At 48.6% G+C, this 24,567-nt stretch overlaps 1 protein-coding gene across 1 annotated transcript in view; it reads left to right on the top strand.

The window, feature by feature from the left end:
* The window catches only part of tenm4 (teneurin transmembrane protein 4), a 484,585-nt gene that overhangs the window by 179,191 nt on the left and 280,827 nt on the right, over positions 1–24,567 (top strand). Inside the window, exons 5-7 of the mRNA XM_046293604.1 lie at positions 2,690–2,704; positions 16,707–16,897; positions 22,837–23,053. Coding sequence (XP_046149560.1) covers positions 2,690–2,704; positions 16,707–16,897; positions 22,837–23,053 — 423 coding nt within the window. The remainder of the gene's footprint in view (positions 1–2,689; positions 2,705–16,706; positions 16,898–22,836; positions 23,054–24,567) is intronic.

Genomic DNA, 24,567 nt, shown 5'->3' with positions numbered 1-24,567 from the left:
CAGGCACCAGGCGGTGGTACCAGGCGATGGTGGTGGTACCAGGCGATGGTGGTGGTACCAGGCACCAGGCGGTGGCACCAGGCGATGGTGGTGGTACCAGGCGATGGTGGTGGCACCAGGCGATGGTGGTGGTACCAGGCACCAGGCGGTGGCACCAGGCGATGGTGGTGGTACCAGGCGATGGTGGTGGTACCAGGCGATGGTGGTGGCACCAGACGATGGTGGTGGCACCAGGCGATGGTGGTGGCACCAGGCACCAGGCGGTGGCACCAGGCGATGGTGGTGGCACCAGGCGATGGTGGTGGTACCAGACGATGGTGGTGGCACCAGGTGATGGTGGTGGCACCAGGCGATGGTGGTGGTACCAGGCGATGGTGGTGGCACCAGACGATGGTGGTGGTACCAGATGATGGTGGTGGTACCAGATGATGGTGGTGGCACCAGGCGATGGTGGTGGTACCAGGCGATGGTGGTGGTACCAGGCGATGGTGGTGGTACCAGACGATGGTGGTGGCACCAGGCGATGGTGGTGGCACCAGGCGATGGTGGTGGCACCAGGCGATGGTGGTGGTACCAGGCGATGGTGGTGGTACCAGGCGATGGTGGTGGTACCAGGCGATGGTGGTGGCACCAGGCGATGGTGGTACCAGGCGATGGTGGTGGTACCAGGCGATGGTGGTGGTACCAGGCGATGGTGGTGGCACCAGGCGATGGTGGTGGCACCAGGCGATGGTGGTGGCACCAGGCGATGGTGGTGGCACCAGGCGGTGGCACCAGGTGATGGTGGTACCAGGCACCAGGCGGTGGCACCAGGTGATGGTGGTGGTACCAGGCGATGGTGGTGGTACCAGGCACCAGGCGGTGGTGGTGGTACCAGGCGATGGTGGTGGCACCAGGCGATGGTGGTGGTACCAGGCACCAGGTGGTGGTACCAGGTGATGGTGGTGGTACCAGGCACCAGGCGGTGGTACCAGGCGATGGTGGTGGTACCAGGCACCAGGCGGTGGCACCAGGCGATGGTGGTGGTACCAGGCGATGGTGGCGGTACCAGGCGATGGTGGTGGTACCAGGCGATGGTGGTGGCACCAGGCGATGACCAGGCGATGGTGGTGGCACCAGGCGATGGTGGTGGTACCAGGCGATGGTGGTGGTACCAGGCGATGACCAGGCGATGGTGGTGGCACCAGGCGATGGTGGTGGCACCAGGCGATGGTGGTGGTACCAGGCGATGGTGGTGGTACCAGGCGATGGTGGTGGCACCAGGCGATGGTGGTGGCACCAGGCGATGGTGGTGGTACCAGGCACCAGGCGGTGGCACCAGGCGATGGTGGTGGTACCAGGCGATGGTGGTGGTACCAGGCACCAGGTGGTGGCACCAGGCGATGGTGGTGGCACCAGGCGATGGTGGTGGTACCAGGTGATGGTGGTGGTACCAGGCACCAGGCGATGGTGGTGGTACCCTGTCCCAACTGTCTCCATCGATATCCTGTCCCAACTGTCTCCATCGATATCCTGTCCCAACTGTCTCCATCCATATCCTGTCCCAACTGTCTCCATCCATATCCTGTCCCAACTGTCTCCATCCATATCCTGTCCCAACTGTCTCCATCCATATCCTGTCCCAACTGTCTCCATCCATATCCTGTCCCAACTGTCTCCATCCATATCCTGTCCCAACTGTCTCCATCCATATCCTGTCCCAACTGTCTCCATCCATATCCTGTCCCAACTGTCTCCATCCATATCCTGTCCCAACTGTCTCCATCCATATCCTGTCTCAACTGTCTCCATCCATATCCTGTCCCAACTGTCTCCATCCATCCAGCCCAGCTCTGGTATCTGTGATATGCACCGAGAAGGTTTCAGCCAGGACACATGGGGACACAGCGTCTTGTGAACTCAACTGTTGTTCTGTTACAGCGTCTTTCCTTCCGTTGTTCTGTTTCTCAGTGGTGAGGGAGGGATGGGGAGCTTCTTCCAATCGTGCTCAAAGTGATGCCAGGTTGAAGTTAGTTGGAGTAACAAGGTTGTCCTAATGAGAGGCCTGTGTTCTAGCGAGGACCACTGACATGTCGGGAGTTACCGCGCGACGACACAGGTGGGGAGGATGCCGTTTTGTACCGAGGCGCATGTTGTGCCCTCCTTGGCATGAGGCTGGGATGGGACTCGCCTCGTACCAATTAAGGAGCCGAAAGAAGAAGGAGAGGAGATATATATATATATATATATATATATATATATATATATATATATATCAAGAGCAAGAGACAGAGAGGAGAGCTCTAACCCACTCCGAGGAGGGATATACCCACTACTGTCTGTGCTCTGCTAGTGGTCCAGTATCCTTACGCCTCTCCCTTTGGTTCTCAGTAGTCTTCTCCAACAACTACACTTCAATAGATGGCCAAAGATAAAGGTACCGTTGTATCATGCCGGGCTGCATGCTGCTACTTCTCAAATTATAGCTGCTGTAATATCCATATGGGAAAGTGAAACTTTCCCCAAGCTATGCTGAAAATCAGGGGGCTACAAAACAGAAAAACAAAGCAGCATTGCCTTGAGGAACGTGTGTCCTAGCTAGCTCACTCGTCTGTCTGTTCATCCTTCCGTGAGTGTGTTCTGGTCTGCCTGTCTGTTCATCATCAGAGAGTGTACTGGTCTGTCTGTCTGTCTGTTCGTCATCAGAGAGTGTCCTGGTCTGTCTGTCTGTTCGTCATCAGAGAGTGTACTGGTCTGTCTGTTCGTCATCAGAGAGTGTACTGGTCTGTCTGTCTGTCTGTTCGTCATCAGAGAGTGTACTGGTCTGTCTGTCTGTCTGTTCATCATCAGAGAGTGTACTGGTCTGTCTGTCTGTCTGTTCGTCATCAGAGAGTGTACTGGTCTGTCTGTCTGTCTGTTCGTCATCAGAGAGTGTACTGGTCTGTCTGTCTGTCTGTTCGTCATCAGAGAGTGTACTGGTCTGTCTGTCTGTCTGTTCATCATCAGAGAGTGTACTGGTCTGTCTGTCTGTCTGTTCGTCATCAGAGAGTGTACTGGTCTGTCTGTCTGTCTGTTCATCATCAGAGTGTGTCTGTCTGTCTGTCTGTCTGTCTGTCTGTCTGTCTGTCTGTCTGTCTGTCTGTCTGTCTGCCTGTCTGTTCATCATCAGAGAGTGTCCTGGTCTGTCTGTCTGTTCGTCATCAGAGAGTGTACTAGTCTGTCTGTCTGTCTGTCTGTCTGTCTGTCTGTCTGTCTGTCTGTCTGTCTGTCTGTCTGTCTGTCTGTCTGTCTGTCTGTCTGTCTGTCTGTCTGTCTGTCTGTCTGTCTGTCTGTTCATCATCAGAGTCTGTCTGTCTGTCTGTCTGTCTGTCTGTCTGTCTTGTCTGTCTGTCTGTCTGTCTGTCTGTCTGTCTGTCTGTCTGTCTGTCTGTCTGTCTGTCTGTCTGTCTGTCTGTCTGTTCATCATCAGAGAGTGTACTGGTCTGTCTGCCTGTCTGTTCATCATCAGAGAGTGTACTGGTCTGTCTGACCGACTTGCTGTCTGTCTGTCTGTCTGTCTGTCTGTCTGTCTGTCTGTCTGTCTGTCTGTCTGTTCATCATCAGAGAGTGTCCTGGTCTGGCTGCCTGTCTGGTCTGTCTGTCTGTCTGTCTGTCTGTCTGTCTGTCTGTCTGTCTGTCTGTCTGTCTGTCTGTCTGTCTGTCTGTCTGTTCATCATCAGAGAGTGTCCTGGTCTGGCTGCCTGTCTGTCTGTCTGTCTGTCTGTCTGTCTGTCTGTCTGTCTGTCTGTCTGTCTGTCTGTTCATCATCAGAGAGTGTCCTGGTCTGTCTGTCTGTCTGTTCATCATCAGAGTGTGTACTAGTCTGTCTGTCTGTCTGTCTGTCTGTCTGTCTGTCTGTCTGTCTGTCTGTCTGTCTGTCTGTCTGTCTGTCTGTCTGTCTGTCTGTCTGTCTGTCTGTCTGTCTGTTCATCATCAGAGAGTGTCCTGGTCTGTCTGTCTGTCTGTTCATCATCAGAGAGTGTCCTGGTCTGGCTGCCTGTCTGTCTGTCTGTCTGTCTGTCTGTTCATCATCAGAGAGTGTCCTGGTCTGTCTGTCTGTCTGTTCGTCATCAGAGAGTGTACTGGTCTGTCTGTCTGTCTGTTCATCATTAGAGTGTGTACTTGTCTGTCTGTCTGTCTGTCTGTCTGTCTGTCTGTCTGTCTGTCTGTCTGTCTGTCTGTCTGTCTGTCTGTCTGTCTGTCTGTCTGTCTGTCTGTTCATCATCAGAGAGTGTCCTGGTCTGTCTGTCTGTCTGTCTGTCTGTCTGTCTGTCTGTCTGTCTGTCTGTCTGTCTGTCTGTCTGTCTGTCTGTCTGTCTGTCTGTCTGTCTGTCCATCATCAGAGTATGTCTGTCTGTCTGTCTGTCTGTCTGTCTGTCTGTCTGTCTGTCTGTCTGTCTGTCTGTCTGTCTGTCTGTCTGTCTGTCTGTCTGTCTGTCTGTCTGTCTGTCTGTCTGTTCATCCATCAGAGTGTGTCATGTGGACGGACGGTGAATATTAGCATATGGCTAATTAATCCCTTTTAGACACTTGAGTGAGCGCTGGATGTGGCAGCCTTCCTTCGCTTCGCTGATTATGCTCCTAATAGCTTTTACACCTCTCACCCAGGAACAGAACCTGTCACCCAGGAACAGAACCTGTCACCCAGGAACAGAACCTCTCACCCAGGAACAGAACCTCTCACCCAGGAACAGAACCTCTCACCCAGGAACAGAACCTCTCAGAATCAGAATCTCCCACAGAGACAGAACCTGTCACCCAGGGTCAGAATCTCTCACAGAGACAGAACCTGTCACGCAGGATCAGAATCTCTCACCCAGGGACAGAACCTCTAACCCAGGAACAGAATCTCTCACCCAGGAACAGAATCTCTCACCCAGGAACAGAACCTCTCACCCAGGAACAGAACCTGTCACCCAGGAACAGAACCTCTCACCCAGGAACAGAACCTCTCACCCAGGAACAGAACCTCTCACCCAGGGTCAGAACCTGTCACCCATGGTCAGAATCTCTCACAGAGACAGAACCTGTCACCCAGGGTCAGAATCTCTCACAGAGACAGAACCTGTCACCCAGGGTCAGAAAATCTCACAGAGACAGAACCTGTCACCCAGGGTCAGAATCTCTCACAGAGACAGAACCTGTTACCCAGGGTCAGAATCTCTCACAGAGACAGAACCTGTCACCCAGGGTCAGAATCTCTCACAGAGACTGAACTTGTCACCCAGGGTCAGAATCTCTCACAGAGACAGAACCTGTCACCCAGGGCCAGAATCTCTCTCACAGAGACAGAACTTGTCACCCAGGGTCAGAACCTGTCACCCAGAGTCAGAATCTCTCTCACAGAGACAGAATCTCTCACCCAGGGACAGAACCTGTCACCCAGGAACAGAATATCTCTCACAGAGACAGAACCTGTCACCCAGGGTCAGAATCTCTCTCAGAGACAGAACCTGTCACCCAGGGTCAGAATCTCTCACAGAGACAGAACCTGTCACCCAGGGTCAGAATCTCTCTCACAGAGACAGAACCTGTCACCCAGGGTCAGAATCTCTCTCACAGAAACAGAACCTGTCACCCAGGAACAGAATCTCTCTCACAGAGACAGAACCTGTCACCCAGGAACAGAATCTCTCTCACAGAGACAGAACCTGTCACCCAGCCTCTCACCATATGTCCTGTTACTTTTAAAACACCACTTCATTTATATTTTACAGTAAAGATTTAAGGAAATATTTTGACTTAAGAAAGCAAGAAGAACTGTTCTGCCTCGATATAGCAGGACCTTAATGGACAAACCTAACCTGATCCCAGATCTGTTTGTGCTGTCTAGCCAACTCCTATGGTCATTGGTGTCAATAAGACTAGCCTGGTCCCAGATCTGTTTGTGCTGTTTAGCCAACTCCTATGGTCATTGGTGTCAATAAGACTAGCCTGGTCCCAGATCTGTTTGTGCTGTCTAGCCAACTCCTATGGTCATTGTCGTGGATCTGGGACCAAACAGATCTGGGACCAGCCTAGGATGGAGGAATCAGCCAGGGTATTATTGGTCTCTCTTCTCGATCTGTATTTAACAGAAGAGGTTACCACGGTGACGAGAGAGGATGATGTTCATTTATGAATGTGTTCATCTCAACTTGGCCAGATTACATCTGGAATCAGACACATAATGGGTTTTAGCTGCTCGTTTGGAGCTAATGCCAGAATCTGGAATAGCAAGTCAAGCCAACGTCCCCTGGTTGTAAAGCACTGATGGATGGATGGATGGATGGATGGATGGATGGATGGATGGATTAATTAATTAATTAATGGATGGATGGATGGATGGATGGATGGATGAATGGATGGATGGATGAATGAATGGATGGATGGATGAATGAATGAATGAATGAATGAATGAATGGATGGATGGATGGATGGATGGATGGATGGATGGGATGGATGGATGGATGGATGGATAAATGGATCATTTAATTCATCTATTTTGTCTACTGATTGTGTTTTAGTTTGTAATTAACACACACACCGTGTCACTACCACAGGTTGTTAGTGACCTTCCTGAGCGGACATCATAACAGTGTGATTTTGTCATAAATCGGTGTATGTCTCAATGGGCACCACACCTTCCATACCCTCCCCAATTCAACCAGCTCCTCTCCTCTCTCCTCTCCTCTCCTCTACCTCTCCTCTCCTCTCCTCTCCTCTCCTCTCCTCTCCTCTCCTCTCCTCTCCTCTCCTCTCCTCTCCTCTCCTCTCCTCTCCTCTCCTGGTCTTCCTGCTGACTGGGTCATTCCACGCCCTCCCTATTCTCTCCTCTCCTGTCCTGTCCTGTCCTGTCCTCTCCCCTCCCCTCCTCTCCTCTCCTCTCCTCTCCTCTCCTCTCCTCTCCCCTCCTCTCATTTCTGTCTCTCCTGGTCTTCCTGCTGACTGGGTCGTTCCACGCCCTCCCTATTCTCTCCTCTCCTGTCCTGTCCTGTCCTGTCCTGTCCTCTCCCCTCCCCTCCTCTCCCCTCCCCTCCTCTCCTCTCCTCTCCCCTCCTCTCCTCTCCTCTCCTGGTCTTCCTGCTGACTGGGTCGTTCCACGCCCTCCCTATTCTCTCCTGTCCTGTCCTGTCCTGTCCTCTCCCCTCCCCTCCTCTCCTCTCCTCTCCTCTCCTCTCCCCTCCTCTCCTCTTCTCCTCTCCTCTTCTTCCTGCTGACTGGGTCGTTCCACGCCCTCCCCATTCAACCAGTTCCTCTCCTCTTCTCCTCTCCTGGTCTTCCTGCTGACTGGGTCGTTCCACGCCCTCCCCATTCAACCAGTTCCTTTTCTCTCCTCTCCTCCTCCTCCTCTGTTCTTCCTGCTGACTGGGTTCTTCTCTTGTATCTTTACCTCAGCATTGTATGAATTAGTAAGGTAATGGTGATGAGAAGAATAGCAGGGTCCTGGGGGGAACGAGCCGAGAGCTACACCAAGGCTGTGTTCTGTTTGGGCACATCAGGGTGTGGGGGGGTGGTGTCTCAAATCACACCCTATACCCTACGTAGTGCAGTACTTTTGATAGGGAATAGGGTGTTATTTAGGCCATGACAGATCTGTCCTCAGGGTTTATGACGTCTGGTTTCACTCTCCTGTTAGATGTTACCTGATCAGCATTTCTGACAGAATGGCAACATTAACCATTAAACTACTGTATTGTTTTACATTGTGACCTTTGACCTGGTTATGTTGGCGTGTCATTCATATAGAGAGATGTCAGCTCGAGAGGTCACCAAGTCAACATTCACACAGTCATTGTTATTAAAGAAGGATTCAGGACGACAGCTTAGTTCCCGTCTAAAGTGAATTGCATTGTGGGTTTCAGAAGACAAGCTTCTAAAGTGAATTGCATTGTGGGTTTCAGAAGACAAGCTTGTAAAGTGAATTGCATTGTGGGTTTCAGAAGACACGCTTCTAAAGTGAATTGCATTGTGGGTTTCAGAAGACAAGCTTCTAAAGTGAATTGCATTGTGGGTTTCAGAAGACAAGCTTGTAAAGTGAATTGCATTGTGGGTTTCAGAAGACACGCTTCTAAAGTGAATTGCATTGTGGGTTTCAGAAGACAAGCTTCTAAAGTGAATTGCATTGTGGGTTTCAGAAGACAAGCTTCTAAAGTGAATTGCATTGTGGGTTTCAGAAGACACGCTTCTAAAGTGAATTGCATTGTGGGTTTCAGAAGACAAGCTTCTAAAGTGAATTGCATTGTGGGTTTCAGAAGACAAGCTTCTAAAGTGAATTGCATTGTGGGTTTCAGAAGACAAGCTTCTAAAGTGAATTGCATTGTAGGTTTCAGAAGACACGCTTCTAAAGTGAATTGCATTGTGGGTTTCAGAAGACACGCTTCTAAAGTGAATTGCATTGTGGGTTTCAGAAGACACGCTTCTAAAGTGAATTGCATTGTGGGTTTCAGAAGACACGCTTCTAAAGTGAATTGCATTGTGGGTTTCAGAAGACACGCTTCTAAAGTGAATTGCATTGTGGGTTTCAGAAGACACGCTTCTAAAGTGAATTGCATTGTGGGTTTCAGAAGACACGCTTCTAAAGTGAATTGCATTGTGGGTTTCAGAAGACACGCTTCTAAAGTGAATTGCATTGTGGGTTTCAGAAGACAAGCTTCTAAAGTGAATTGCATTGTGGGTTTCAGAAGACAAGCTTCTAAAGTGAATTGCATTGTGGGTTTCAGAAGACAAGCTTCTAAAGTGAATTGCATTGTGGGTTTCAGAAGACACGCTTCTTTGTCAGAGCTATCACTTTTTAGTGTTGTTTTGTAACCCCATGGGTTTCTACAGTCTCTAGCCTATAGGTTACGAACATCAGTACCCTTCGAAATCAACAACGGTCCATGCTTAGTTATCTCTGGTTGGGCAATCGCTTGATTAGACCAACCAAAACTATTTTCACATCTGAAGAAATATCTTCAACATGTAGATGAACCCAAAAAAGGAGAAACTTCAGGACGTTTAGGGCATCCCTCGGACTGACTGTGCTTTGTGTGGTCTCGTTGTAGCTCAGTACCTTAACATCCCTCGGACTGACTGTGCTTTGTGTGGTCTCGTTGTAGCTCAGTACCTTAACATCCCTCGGACTGACTGTGCTTTGTGTGGTCTCGTTGTAGCTCAGTACCTTAACATCCCTCGGACTGACTGTGCTTTGTGTGGTCTCGTTGTAGCTCAGTACCTTAACATCCCTCGGACTGACTGTGCTTTGTGTGGTCTCGTTGTAGCTCAGTACCTTAACATCCCTCGGACTGACTGTGCTTTGTGTGGTCTCGTTGTAGCTCAGTACCTTAACATCCCTCGGACTGACTGTGCTTTGTGTGGTCTCGTTGTAGCTCAGTACCTTAACATCCCTCGGACTGACTGTGCTTTGTGTGGTCTCGTTGTAGCTCAGTACCTTAACATCCCTCGGACTGACTGTGCTTTGTGTGGTCTCGTTTTAGCTCAGTACCTTAACATCCCTCGGACTGACTGTGCTTTGTGTGGTCTCGTTGTAGCTCAGTACCTTAACATCCCTCGGACTGACTGTGCTTTGTGTGGTCTCGTTGTAGCTCAGTACCTTAACATCCCTCGGACTGACTGTGCTTTGTGTGGTCTCGTTGTAGCTCAGTACCTTAACATCCCTCGGACTGACTGTGCTTTGTGTGGTCTCGTTGTAGCTCAGTACCTTAACATCCCTCGGACTGACTGTGCTTTGTGTGGTCTCGTTGTAGCTCAGTACCTTAACATCCCTCGGACTGACTGTGCTTTGTGTGGTCTCGTTGTAGCTCAGTACCTTAACATCCCTCGGACTGACTGTGCTTTGTGTGGTCTCGTTGTAGCTCAGTACCTTAACATCCCTCGGACTGACTGTGCTTTGTGTGGTCTCGTTGTAGCTCAGTACCTTAACATCCCTCGGACTGACTGTGCTTTGTGTGGTCTCGTTGTAGCTCAGTACCTTAGCATCCCTCGGACTGACTGTGCTTTGTGTGGTCTCGTTGTAGCTCAGTACCTTAACATCCCTCGGACTGACTGTGCTTTGTGTGGTCTCGTTGTAGCTCAGTACCTTAACATCACCTCGGACTGACTGTGCTTTGTGTGGTCTCGTTGTAGCTCAGTACCTTAACATCCCTCGGACTGACTGTGCTTTGTGTGGTCTCGTTGTAGCTCAGTACCTTAACAACAGTTATTGCCTAGTCATATCATGTTGGGATTCATTCTCTCTATGTCTGTTCTGTTGAAGCCATGCACCTGTTCGGTCTGAACTGGCACCTACAGCCCATGCAGGGACAGATGTCCCAGCTGTCGGAGGACAACACCAGTGGCCTGCCCCTACCTACCGACCTCAGCCTGCCACCCATGGGCAACACTGGCCTGGAGCTGTTCCCAACTAGCCACCTGGTTAAAGAAGGTGTTCTCAACTAGCCTAAGGAGATGAGCTTATCTTACACGTACATCTCACATTTATCTCACCTCTTTTGCTCACATTGTATATATAGACTTATATTTCCACTGTGTTATTGACTGTATGTTTGTGTTTCAACTCTACCTGGTTAAATCTGTGTCAACTAGCCTACCTGGTTAAATCTGTTCTCAACTGCCTACCTGGTTAAATATCTTGGCCAGGTGTTCTCAGCCTACCTGGTTAAATGAGAAGGTGTTCTCAACTAGCCTACCTGGTTAAATAAAGGTGTTCTCAACTGGCCTACCTGGTTAAATAAAGGTGTTCTCAACTAGCCTACCTGGTTAAATAAAGGTGTTCTCAACTAGCCTACCTGGTTAAATGAAGGTGTTCTCAACTAGCCTACCTGGTTAAATAAAGGTGTTCTCAACTAGCCTACCTGGTTAAATAAAGGTGTTCTCAACTAGCCTACCTGGTTAAATAAAGGTGTTCTCAACTAGCCTACCTGGTTAAATGAAGGTGTTCTCAACTAGCCTACCTGGTTAAATAAAGGTGTTCTCAACTAGCCTACCTGGTTAAATGAAGGTGTTCTCAACTAGCCTACCTGGTTAAATAAAGGTGTTCTCAACTAGCCTACCTGGTTAAATGAAGGTGTTCTCAAGGTGTTCTCAACTAGCCTACCTGGTTAAATAAAGGTGTTCTCAACTAGCCTACCTGGTTATATAAAGGTGTTCTCAACTAGCCTACCTGGTTAAATATAGGTGTTCTCAACTAGCCTACCTGGTTAAATAAAGGTGTTCTCAACTAGCCTACCTGGTTATATAAAGGTGTTCTCAACTAGCCTACCTGGTTAAATAAAGGTGTTCTCAACTAGCCTACCTGGTTAAATAAAGGTGTTCTCAACTAGCCTACCTGGTTAAATAAAGGTTAAATAAAATAAAACATTTGTTTTATCTGGTATAACAGACACATGGGTATTCAGTGCCTTCAGGAAAGTATTCAGACCCCTTGACTTTTTCCACATTTTGTTATGTTACAGCCTTATTCTAGAATTTATTAAATCGTTTTTCCCCTCATCCATCTACACACAATACCCCATAATGACATCACAATACCCATAATGACATCACAATAACCCATAATGATATCACAATACCCCATAATGACATCACAATACCCCACAATGACATCACAATAACCCATAATGACATCACAATACCCCACAATGTCATCACAATACCCCATAATGACATCACAATACCCCACAATAACATCACAATACCCCATAATGACATCACAATACCCCATAATGACTATGGGGTATTTGAAAAAAAAGTTTGGTAATGAAAATAAATAAATATCACATTTATATATAGTATAGTATTCATCGCAAGTATTCAGACCCTTTACTCAGTACTTTGTTGAAGCATCTTTGGCAGCGATTACAGCCTCCAGTCTTCTTGTGTTTGACGCTACAAGCTTGGCACACCTGTATTTGGAGAGTTTCTCCCATTCTTCTCTGCAGATCCTCTCAAGCTCTGTCAGGTTGATGGGGAGTTTTGCTGCACAGCTATTTTAAGATCTCTCCAGAGATATTCGATCGGGTTCAAGTCAGGGCTCTGGCTGGGCCACTCAAGGACATTCAGAGACTTGTCCCAAAGCCACTCCTGTGTTGCCTTCGCTGTGTGCTTAGGGTCGTTGTCTTGTTGGATGTTGAACCTTCGCCCCAGTCTGAGGTCCTGAGCGTTCTGGATCTCTCTGTACTTTGCTCCGTTCAACTTGTTCTTGATCCTGACCAGTCTCCCAGTCCCTGCTGCTGAAAAAACAAACATTGGTGACCTTCAATGCTGAAGAAATGTTTTGGTACCCTTCCCCAGATCTGTGCCTCGACATCCTGTCACTGTACACAAGGAAAAATAAGACATTTTGAAAGTTGAAGTTGAAATGAGAAGTTAAAATTCATGTTAAATGTTTGATCTGACTTGAGTCCCATTTGATTCATTTTCAAAATGCCATGATTGATCATAAAGAATGCCAATGCTTTTCTTTGCAAAGTTTTCCAAAACTTCCAAGTTGCTAAGTGGCATTTCGGGAAAACAACCAAGTCCACATTGTCCCAGCTGTCCCTGTGGTATGTAGACAAACAGAAGGATCTTCAATGTAATCCAATGGAAGACACTGTAAGTGGGGAGGGAGAGGAGGAGTGGAGGGAAGAGGAGAGGAGTGGAAGGGAGAGGAGAGGAGAGGAGAGGAGAGGAGAGGAGAGGAGAGGAGAGGAGAGGAGAGGAGAGGAGAGGAGAGGAGAGGAGAGGAGAGGAGAGGAGAGGAGAGGAGAGGAGAGGAGAGGAGGAGAAGGGAGAGGAGAGGATGGAAGAGGAGAGGAGGGAAGAGGAGAGGGGGAGAGGAGAGGAGAGGGAGAGGAGGAGAGGAGAGGAGAGGAGAGGAGAGGAGAGGAGAGGAGAGGAGAGGAGAGGGAAGGGAAGAGGAGAAGGGAGGGAAGGGAAGGGAAGAGGAGAAGGGAGGGAGAGAGAGGAGGAGGAGAGGAGAGGAGAGGAAAGTGTGTGTCTTCAGGGACGGCAGATCCAGGGGCTGCTGTAGGGGATTAGCTCCCTCTCTCTGTCCCCTTCAGAACGGATTCACTCCTTTCATCTCCTCTCTTCCGTCTTAGTCTGGTTTGGCCTGGTTTGTCGTCCCTTCCGTTCCCTGGCACAAGAAGAAAGCATGTACTAACCCCATGGTACCAACAACCAACTATCTCAGCTACGGCGACTTTAGGACAGTTTACACTCCTCCACTCCTCTCCTCCACTCCTCTCCTCTTCTCCTCTCCTCCTCTCCTCCACTCCTCTCCTCTTCTCCTCTCCTCCTCTCCTCCACTCCTCCACTCCTCTACTCCTCTCCTCTCCTCCACCTCTCCACTCCTCTCATCTCCTCCCTCCACTCCACTCCACTCCTCCACTCCACTCCACTCTACTCCACTCCACTCCTCCACTCCACTCTACTCCACTCCCTCCTCCTCCACTCCACTCCTCCACTCAACTCCTCTACTCCACCACTCCTCTCCACTCCTCTCCTCCACTCCTCCACTCCCTCCTCTCCTCTACTCCACTCCACTCCTCCACTCCACTCCACTCTACTCCACCCCACTCCACTCCTCCACTCCACTCCTCCACTCCTCCACTCCACTCCTCCACTCCACTCCTCCACTCCACTCCACTCCTCCACTCCACCCCACTTCACTCCACTCCACTCCTCCACTCCACTCCACTCCCTCCTCCACTCCACTCCACTCCACTCCTCCATTCCACTCCTCCACTCCACTCTTCCACTCCACTCCTCCACTCCTCCCCTCCACTCCACTCCTCCACTCCACTCCTCCACTCCACTCCACTCCTCCACTCCACTTCACTTCTCCACTCCACTCCTCCACCCCACTCCACTCCTCCACTCCACTCCTCCACTCCACTCCACTCCTCCAATCCACTCCACTCCTCCACCCCACTTCACTCCACTCCACCACTCCACTCCACTCCTCCACCCCACTTCACTCCACTCCTCCACTCCACTCCACTCCACTCCTCCACTCCTCCACTCCACTCCACTCCACCCCACTCCACTCCACTCCACTCCTCCACTCCTCCACTCCACTCCACTCCTCCACTCCTCCACTCCTCCACTCCACTCCTCCACTCCACCCCACTTCACTCCCACCCCACTCCTCCACTCCACTCCCCTCCACCCTCCACTCCCTCCCTCCCTCCTCCACTCCACTCCACTCCCACTCCTCCCCCACCCACCCACTCCTCCACTCCACTCCCTCCTCCCTCCTCCACTCCACCACCCTCCACCCACTCCCTCCACTCCACCCACTCCTCCACTCCACTCCTCCACCCACTCCCCTCCACTCCCTCCTCCTCCTCCTCCTCCTCCTCCCTCCTCTCCCTCTCCTCTCCTCTCCTCTCCTCTCCTCTACTCTCCTCTCCTCTCCTTCTCCTTCTCCTTCTCCTTCTCCTCTCCTCCACCCCTCTCCTCTCCAGTATAGTCTATAGACAGCAGTCAAAATTGATCCGTGTAAATAATTCCCAGAGCTTCCATGTAACAACAGGCATGCACACACACACATACACACACACACACACACACACACACACACACACACACACACACACACACACACACACACACACACACACACACACACACACACACACACACACACACACACACACACACACACACACACACACACACACACACACACATACAAACACACACTGTGCTACTTTAGGCCATGAGTGGCAGCCACAGTTGAAGGTAAATCAATAGTTATGGTTTTATAATTGTGCCTTACAGTGCGGCGGTGTCACGATAAAACCATAGCGATGTGTAGAGATCACAATTACATCTGTCCCATTACGGCGTCTGTGATCGTACGTGCAGCGCCATTCAGGCCATCTCCATTTTGATGTACTCCATGCTCTTCTTCTACTACTTCTGTGAGTTGATAAGCAAACTGAAAGTGTGCATACTGCCCCCTGCAGGGTGTTGTCGGAACAGGTTTAAAGACAATGTTGGTGTTGTTACTGCCCCCTGTAGTTATGGAATGTTGAGCTGGATGGAATTATGTTGACTACTTCAAAATGGAGAAAGTCCTCACCGCTAAAACATACTTTTGGGTACTAGAGTCCTCTATAGTCTTCTATGAGCCAAGGTGATACTCGTCTCTCCTCACTAGAGTTCTCTAGAGTCCTCTATGAGCCAAGGTGATACTCGTCTCTCCTCACTAGAGTTCTCTATAGTCCTCTATGAGCCAAGATGATACTCGTCTCTCCTCACTAGAGTCCTCTATAAGCCGAGATGATACTCGTCTCTCCTCACTAGAGTTCTCTAGAGTCCTCTACGAGCCAAGGTGATACTCGTCTCTCCTCACTAGAGTTCTCTAGAGTCCTCTACGAGCCGAGATGATACTCGTCTCTCCTCACTAGAGTTCTCTAGAGTCCTCTATGAGCCAAGGTGATACTCGTCTCTCCTCACTAGAGTCCTCTATGAGCCGAGATGATACTCGTCTCTCCTCACTAGACTAGAGTCCTCTATGAGCCAAGATGATACTCGTCTCTCCTCACTAGAGTCCTCTATGAGCCGAGATGATACTTGTCTCTCCTCACTAGAGTTCTCTATAGTCCTCTATGAGCCAAGGTGATACTCGTCTCTCCTCACTAGAGTTCTCTAGAGTCCTCTATGAGCCAAGGTGATACTCGTCTCTCCTCACTAGAGTTCTCTAGAGTCCTCTATGAGCCAAGATGATACTCGTCTGTCCTCACTAGAGTTCTCTAGAGTCCTCTATGAGCCAAGGTGATACTTGTCTCTCCTCACTTTCAATGGTGTATTTGCACTGGAACAATGCACAGCAAGCTAGCTCAACTAACTAATCTAACTCAACTAGCTCATCTAGCTCAACTAGCTCAACTAGCTCAATCTTGCTCATCTAACTCATCTAGCTCATCTCGCTCAACTAGCTCAACTAGCTCATCTAACTCATCTAGCTTAACTAGCTCAACTAGCTAATCTAACTCAACTAGCTCATCTAACTCAACTAGCTCAACTAGCTCATCTAACTCAACTAGCTCAACTAACTAATCTAACTCAACTAACTCAACTAGCTCATCTAGCTCAACTAGCTCAACTAGCTCATCTAGCTCATCTAACTCATCTAGCTCATCTCGCTCAACTAGCTCATCTAACTCATCTAGCTTAACTAGCTCAACTAGCTCATCTAGCTCAACTAACTCAACTAGCTTAACTAGCTCAACTAACTCAACTAGCTCAACAAGCTCATCTAACACAACTAGCTCATCTAATCAACTAGCTCGTCTAACTCAACTAGCTCATCTAACTCAACTAGCTCAACTTGCTCAACTATCTCATCTAACTCAATTAGCTGGTCTAACTCAATTAGCTAATCTAACTCATCTAGCTCAACTAGCTCAACTTGTGTAGATGTCTTTAGTCCTCATAAGGGCCATATAGTGTAGATAGATGTCTTTAGTCCTCATAAGGGCCATATAGTGTAGATGTCTTTAGTCCTCATAAGGGCCATATAGTGTAGATGTCTTTAGTCCTCATAAGGGCCATTATAGTGTAGATGTCTTTAGTCCTCATAAGGGCCATATAGTGTAGATGTCTTTAGTCCTTATAACTTTAGGGGTGGTGGGGGGGGTGGCTTTGTTCATTGACTGATTCACTGTTCTGTCCACTTTACTGTGATGCAGGTAAAGTGGACAGCCTGTTCCCAGATGACAGCTTCATAGACATGGGGGAGATTGACGTGGGTCGTAAGGTTGCCCAGCAGATACCCCCGGGAGCCTTCTGGAGGTCTCAGGTCTTCGTAGACCACTCCATGTACCTCAAGTTCAACGTGTCTTTAGGCAAAGATGCCCTGGTGGGGATCTACGGCAGGAGAGGCCTGCCACCCTCTCATACACAGGTGGGTACTGACGGACGAACCAGACAGACAGACAGACAGACAGACAGACAGACAGACAGACAGACAGACAGACAGACAGACAGACAGACAGACAGACAGACAGACAGACAGACAGACAGACAGACAGACAGACAGACATTCACCTTCTTTTTAATCTCACACTGTCTATGTCTTCATGATTTACTTCCCAACTCACTGCTACTGATTGTGATGTGACTCACTGCTACTGATTGTGCTGTGACTCACTGCTACTGATTGTGCTGTGACTCACTGCTACTGATTGTGCTGTGACTCACTGCTACTGATTGTGCTGTGACTCACTGCTACTGATTGTGATGTGACTCACTGCTACTGATCGTGATGTGACTCACTTCTACTGATCGTGATGTGACTCACTGCTACTGATCGTGATGTGACTCACTGCTACTGATCGTGATGTGACTCACTGCTACTGATCGTGATGTGACTCACTGCTACTGATCGTGATGTGACTCACTGCTACTGATCGTGATGTGACTCACTGCTACTGATCGTGATGTGACTCACTGCTACTGATTGTGATGTGACTCACTGCTACTGATCGTGATGTGACTCACTGCTACTGATTGTGATGTGACTCACTGCTACTGATTGTGATGTGACTCACTGCTACTGATTGTGATGTGACTCACTGCTACTGATCGTGATGCGACTCACTGCTAATGATCGTGATCTGACTCACTGCTACTGCTACTGATCGTGATGTGACTCACTGCTACTGATTGTGATGTGACTCACTGCTACTGATTGTGATGTGACTCACTGCTACTGACCGTGATGTGACTCACTGCTACTGATTGTGATGTGACTCACTGCTACTGATCGTGATGTGACTCACTGCTACTGCTACTGATCGTGATGTGACTCACTGCTACTGATTGTGATGTGACTCACTGCTACTGATTGTGATGTGACTCACTGCTACTGACCGTGATGTGACTCACTGCTACTGATTGTGATGTGACTCACTGCTACTGATTGTGATGTGACTCACTGCTACTGATCGTGATGTGACTCACTGCTACTGCTACTGATTGTGATGTGACTCACTGCTACTGATTGTGATGTGACTCACTGCTACTGCTACTGATTGTGATGTGACTCACTGCTACTGATCGTGATGTGACTCACTGCTACTGCTACTGATCGTGATGTGACTCACTGCTACTGCTACTGATCGTGATGTGACTCACTGCTACTGCTACTGATCGTGATGTGACTCACTGCTACTGCTACTGATCGTGATGTGACTCACTGCTACTGCTACTGATCGTGATGTGACTCACTGCTACTGCTACTGATCGTGATGTGACTCACTGCTACTGATCGTGATGTGACTCACTGCTACTGCTACTGATTGTGATGTGACTCACTGCTACTGATCGTGATGTGACTCACTGCTACTGATCGTGATGTGACTCACTGCTACTGATCGTGATGTGACTCACTGCTACTGATCGTGATGTGACTCACTGCTACTGATCGTGATGTGACTCACTGCTACTGATCGTGATGTGACTCACTGCTACTGATCGTGATGTGACTCACTGCTACTGATCGTGATGTGACTCACTGCTACTGCTACTGATTGTGATGTGACTCACTGCTACTGATCGTGATGTGACTCACTGCTACTGCTACTGATCGTGATGTGACTCACTGCTACTGATCGTGATGTGACTCACTGCTACTGATCGTGATGTGACTCACTGCTACTGATCGTGATGTGACTCACTGCTACTGATTGTGATGTGACTCACTGCTACTGCTACTGATTGTGATGTGACTCACTGCTACTGATCGTGATGTGACTCACTGCTACTGATCGTGATGTGACTCACTGCTACTGCTACTGATCGTGATGTGACTCACTGCTACTGATTGTGATGTGACTCACTGCTACTGATTGTGATGTGACTCACTGCTACTGACCGTGATGTGACTCACTGCTACTGATTGTGATGTGACTCACTGCTACTGATTGTGATGTGACTCACTGCTACTGATCGTGATGTGACTCACTGCTACTGCTACTGATCGTGATGTGACTCACTGCTACTGCTACTGATCGTGATGTGACTTACTGCTACTGCTACTGATCGTGATGTGACTCACTGCTACTGCTACTGATCGTGATGTGACTCACTGCTACTGCTACTGATCGTGATGTGACTCACTGCTACTGCTACTGATCGTGATGTGACTCACTGCTACTGATCGTGATGTGACTCACTGCTACTGCTACTGATTGTGATGTGACTCACTGCTACTGATCGTGATGTGACTCACTGCTACTGATCGTGATGTGACTCACTGCTACTGATCGTGATGTGACTCACTGCTACTGATCGTGATGTGACTCACTGCTACTGATCGTGATGTGACTCACTGCTACTGATCGTGATGTGACTCACTGCTACTGATCGTGATGTGACTCACTGCTACTGATCGTGATGTGACTCACTGCTACTGATCGTGATGTGACTCACTGCTAGTGATCGTGATGTGACTCACTGCTACTGCTACTGATTGTGATGTGACTCACTGCTACTGATCGTGATGTGACTCACTGCTACTGCTACTGATCGTGATGTGACTCACTGCTACTGATCGTGATGTGACTCACTGCTACTGATCGTGATGTGACTCACTGCTACTGATCGTGATGTGACTCACTGCTACTGCTACTGCTACTGATCGTGATGTGACTCACTGCTACTGATCGTGATGTGACTCACTGCTACTGCTACTGATCGTGATGTGACTCACTGCTACTGATCGTGATGTGACTCACTGCTACTGATTGTGATGTGACTCACTGCTACTGATCGTGATGTGACTCACTGCTACTGCTACTGATCGTGATGTGACTCACTGCTACTGCTACTGATCGTGATGTGACTCACTGCTACTGATTGTGATGTGACTCACTGCTACTGCTACTGATCGTGATGTGACTCACTGCTACTGCTACTGATCGTGATGTGACTCACTGCTACTGCTACTGATCGTGATGTGACTCACTAACCCTAAATTATTTCCTCTGTTCATTATTATTTGTTCTCCTAAAGACTTGGTTTATTTTCTGTTCTCATCCATTATCTGTGTATCAGACTGCTGTTGAACATTCAGTGAATGTACATACATACCTTTATAAATATCTGTCTGCATTAATATTGTGTTACAGAAGGATTTATGGTTGATTCCCTCTTGGCCGTTTCTTTGAAACATCAAATCAAATCAAATGTATTTATATAGCCCTTCGTACATCAGCTGATATCTCAAAGTCCTGTACAGAAACCTCGCCTAAAACCCCAAACAGCAAGCAATGCAGGTGTAGAAGCACGGTGGCTAGGAAAAACTCCCTAGAAATGCCAAAACCTAGGAAGAAACCTAGAGAGGAAACAGGCGATGTGGGGTGACCAGTCCTCTTCTGGCTGTGCCGGGTGGAGATTATAACAGAACATGGCCAAGATGTTCAAATGTTCATAAATGACCAGCATGGTCGAATAATAATAAGGCAGAACAGTTGAAACTGGAGCAGCAGCACGGCCAGGTGGACTGGGGACAGCAAGGAGAAACATCACCTATACAGCACCAGAGTTAAAGACCAAGGGACCCACAGCATTAAAAACATGTGTGCTATGTCCTAAAATTCACCTATCCACTACATAGTGCACTAGTTTTGATCTGAGCCCTATCGGCCGTGGTAGAAAGTAGTGCACTACATAAGGACACACGCTTCCACTCTGATCTACAAAGAGATATCAGGTATATATCAACCTTTACTGGGGAGGTGTGACCGTCCTATATTTACATAAATAAAGAGTTATTCTGCCGTGACTGATTACGGAGTGAGGGAGATGGAGAGATTGAGGGAGAGATTAAGAGAGTGGAAGTTGTAGAGAGAGAAAAAGAGATATTGGGAGAAGGAGAGCATGAGAAAGAGAGAGAGAGGAGAGGGAGAGATAGATAGATAGATAGATAGATAGAGAGTAGAGAGAGAGAGGAGAGGGAGAGAGAGAGGAGAGGGAGAGATAGATAGATAGAGAGTAGAGAGAGAGAGATGCAGAAAGAGAGAGGAAGACAGTGAGAGAGGCAGAGAGACATGAAAAAAACACTGAGAATGAGAGAGAGAGAGAGAGAGAGAGAGAGAGAGAGAGAGAGAGAGAGAGAGAGAGAGAGAGAGAGAGAGAGAGAGAGAGAGAGACATAATGAGAGAAAGAGAGAGAGAGAGAGCTGGGCATCACAGTCCTATCTAGACAGATGAGAGGACATCACAGTCCTATCTAGACAGATGAGAGGACATCACAGTCCTATCTAGACAGATGAGAGGACATCACAGTCCTATCTAGACAGATGGGAGGACATCACAGTCCTATCTAGACAGATGGGAGGACATCACAGTCCTATCTAGACAGATGAGAGGACATCACAGTCCTATCTAGACAGATGGGAGGACATCACAGTCCTATCTAGACAGATGAGAGGACATCACAGTCCTATCTAGACAGATGGGAGGACATCACAGTCCTATCTAGACAGATGAGAGGACATCACAGTCCTATCTAGACAGATGGGAGGACATCACAGTCCTATCTCGACAGATGAGAGGACATCACAGTCCTATCTAGACAGATGAGAGGACATCACAGTCCTATCTAGACAGATGAGAGGACATCACAGTCCTATCTAGACAGATGAGAGGACATCACAGTCCTATCTAGACAGATGGGAGGACATCACAGTCCTATCTAGACAGATGAGAGGACATCACAGTCCTATCTCGACAGATGAGAGGACATCACAGTCCTATCTCGACAGATGAGAGGACATCACAGTCCTATCTAGACAGATGAGAGGACATCACAGTCCTATCTCGACAGATGAGAGGACATCACAGTCCTATCTCGATAGCTCTAGATAGTCAACTCTGAGACAAATCGGTTGCATATGTTTTTCGGGGCAAGCAGTCACTTTTAATTTGTTTAAAAAAAATTGTATCTCTTAAGAGTGGTTTTGAAAAGGGAATATTTCAAGCTGTGATGTTTGAGCTGTGGATTGATTCAATCTGTGTCCCAAATTACACCCCTTTTTAACCAGATGGTGTACTATGGGCCCTGGTCAGTGGCCTAGGACCGAGCCTTCCAATATGTGTCTCGTTTAGTGTGAGTTTGGTCTCTGTGAAATTAGTTATTTATGAATGCGTGGCCAGCAGTAATGTTCTCCTGTTGAAGTAGCTGCTGTATATGGAGCCCAGCAGTTTCACATTAGTCTGATTCCCCTTTTCACACTATCGTGTCGACCCAAAACAAAACTGTGATGTCTCTGTTATTTTCTTTTTGCAGAAAATGGGTCCCAAGCCACTATGGTGAATGGACCACCCAGGCCAGCTCAGTACGGCTCGGTTTGGCTCAGTTGTGTGAAAATCCCTCAACACTTTTTGTCTATCGATCCGTCCTCTCTCTCTCTCCCTTTCTCTCTCTCTGTCTCTCTCTCCTTTCTCTCTCTCTGTCTCTCTGTCTCTCTCTCTCTCTCTCTCTCTCTCTCTCTCTGTCTCTCTCTGCTCTGTCTCTCTCTCTCTTTTCTCTCTCTGTCTCTCTCTCTCTCTCTCTCTCTCTCTCTGTCTCTCTCTGCTCTGTCTCTCTCTGCTCTCTCTCTCTCTCTCTCTCTCTCTCTCTCTCTCTCTCTCTCTCTCTCTCTCTCTCTCTCTCTCTCTCTCTCTCTCTCTCTCTCTCTCTCTGTCTCTCTCTGCTCTGTCTCTCTCTCTCGCTCTGCTCTGTCTCTCTCTCTCTCTTTTCTCTCTCTGTCTCTCTCTCTTCTCTCTCTCTCTTCTCTCTCTCTCTCTCTCTCTCTCTCTCTCTCTCTCTCTCTCTCTCTCTCTCTCTCTCTCTCTCCAGTTTGACTTTGTGGAGCTGCTGGATGGGCGGAGGCTGCTGTCTGGTGAGGTCGTGAGTGGGGGTGTAGAGGGGCCTGTGGCTCTGCAGCGCTCTCTGGTCCCTGTCACCACACACAACACCGGCTTAATCCAATACATGGACTCTGGCATCTGGCACCTGGCCTTCTACAACGACGGGAAAGAGACAGAAACTGTCTCCTTCATCACCACGGCGATAGGTGAGTCGTTTTATTTAAACCTCTTCATCAAATCGTCATTTTAAATAATTGCGATATTAACATGCGCAATATCCTATATCGCGGAAGGCTGTGATGTTTGGAAAAGGCCACATAGCCACATAGCCACGTAGCCACGTAGCCACGTAGCCACATAGCCGCATAGCCGCGTAGCCGCATAGCCGCATAGCCGTCTTCAACAACTTTAGATTTATTGCTGGAGTTGACAGAGTAGTCTCTCAGTCTCCTCTTTTGACCGCTTCCCCAAACACACCAAGCCCCACCCCCCCCCTGTCACTCAAACAGGCCTTGTGCCTGAGGTTCACTCTGCATACGTTAACCAAAACAACGACTCAGCTCCATGTTGTTTTCTATGCTGTGATATTCATTTTGTGGAACTGCAAAAACAGAATTGTGTTATAGCTCAATAATGCTAATCGCTAAATCCACTGAGCAAAAAAATGTTTTCTCTAAGGGAAGGATCGGAATATATAGAAAGGTTACCTGGAGGGGGGGGCTTTTTACATCTCATTTAAGGGGAGGGTTTAGTATGTTGTTTATTTAGTCCAGGGGAGGGTCATGTAATTTGTATTGAATGTAACGTCAATATGTCTCAGTGTTTTGGAATCGTTTGCTAATTAGGCATGGATGTGTTTCTGATCCCGCCCCTCAGCTCTGATTCTCCGCCCCTCAGCTCTGATTCTCCGCCCCCCAGCTCTGATTCTCCGCCCCTCAGCTCTGATTCTCCGCCCCTCAGCTCTGATTCTCCGCCCCTCAGCTCTGATTCTCCGCCCCTCAGCTCTGTGGGCTATTCAGTTTGGTCCCAATCCAATGATCCGTAGCCTATAGGTTACAGACTACAAAAGAGAAATCTCCCTTAGAAATGTTGCCCGTTTTTCGATCAATTTTGACTGACTTCATGGTTGTTTGTGGGGAAAGAGTGTGTGTGTGTGTGTGTGTGTGTGTGTGTGTGTGTGTGTGTGTGTGTGTGTGTGTGTGTGTGTGTGTGTGTGTGTGTGTGTGTGTGTGTGTGTGTGTGTGTGTGTGTGTGTGTGTGTGTGTGTGTGTGTGTACCTGCGCGTGTGTGTGTGTGTGTGCGTACCTGCACGTGTGTGTGTGTGTGTACCTGCGCGTGTGTGTGTGTACCTGCGCGTGTGTGTGTGTGTGTGTGTGTGTGTGTGTGTGTGTGTGTGTGTGTGGCATGCGTACCTGCGCGCGCGCGCGTGTGTGTGTGTCTAACCACTAGACTACCTACCTCCTCTACACTCTAACCACTGGACTACCTACCTCCTCTACACTCTAACCACTAGGCTACCTACCTCATCTACACTCTAACCACTAGGCTACCTACCTCCTCTACACTCTAACCACTAGACGACCTACCTCCTCTACACTCTAACCACTGGACTACCTACCTCCTCTACACTCTAACCACTAGGCTACCCTGCCACCTCTACACTCTAACCACTAGGCTACCTACCTCCTCTACACTCTAACCACTAGACTACCCTACCTCC

This window comes from Oncorhynchus gorbuscha, linkage group LG13 (assembly GCF_021184085.1).
Source record: "Oncorhynchus gorbuscha isolate QuinsamMale2020 ecotype Even-year linkage group LG13, OgorEven_v1.0, whole genome shotgun sequence".
NCBI classification, from domain to species: Eukaryota; Metazoa; Chordata; class Actinopteri; order Salmoniformes; family Salmonidae; genus Oncorhynchus; species Oncorhynchus gorbuscha.
The sequence above is the reverse complement of the archived record's forward strand: the minus strand, read 5'-3'. Positions and strand labels throughout refer to the sequence as shown.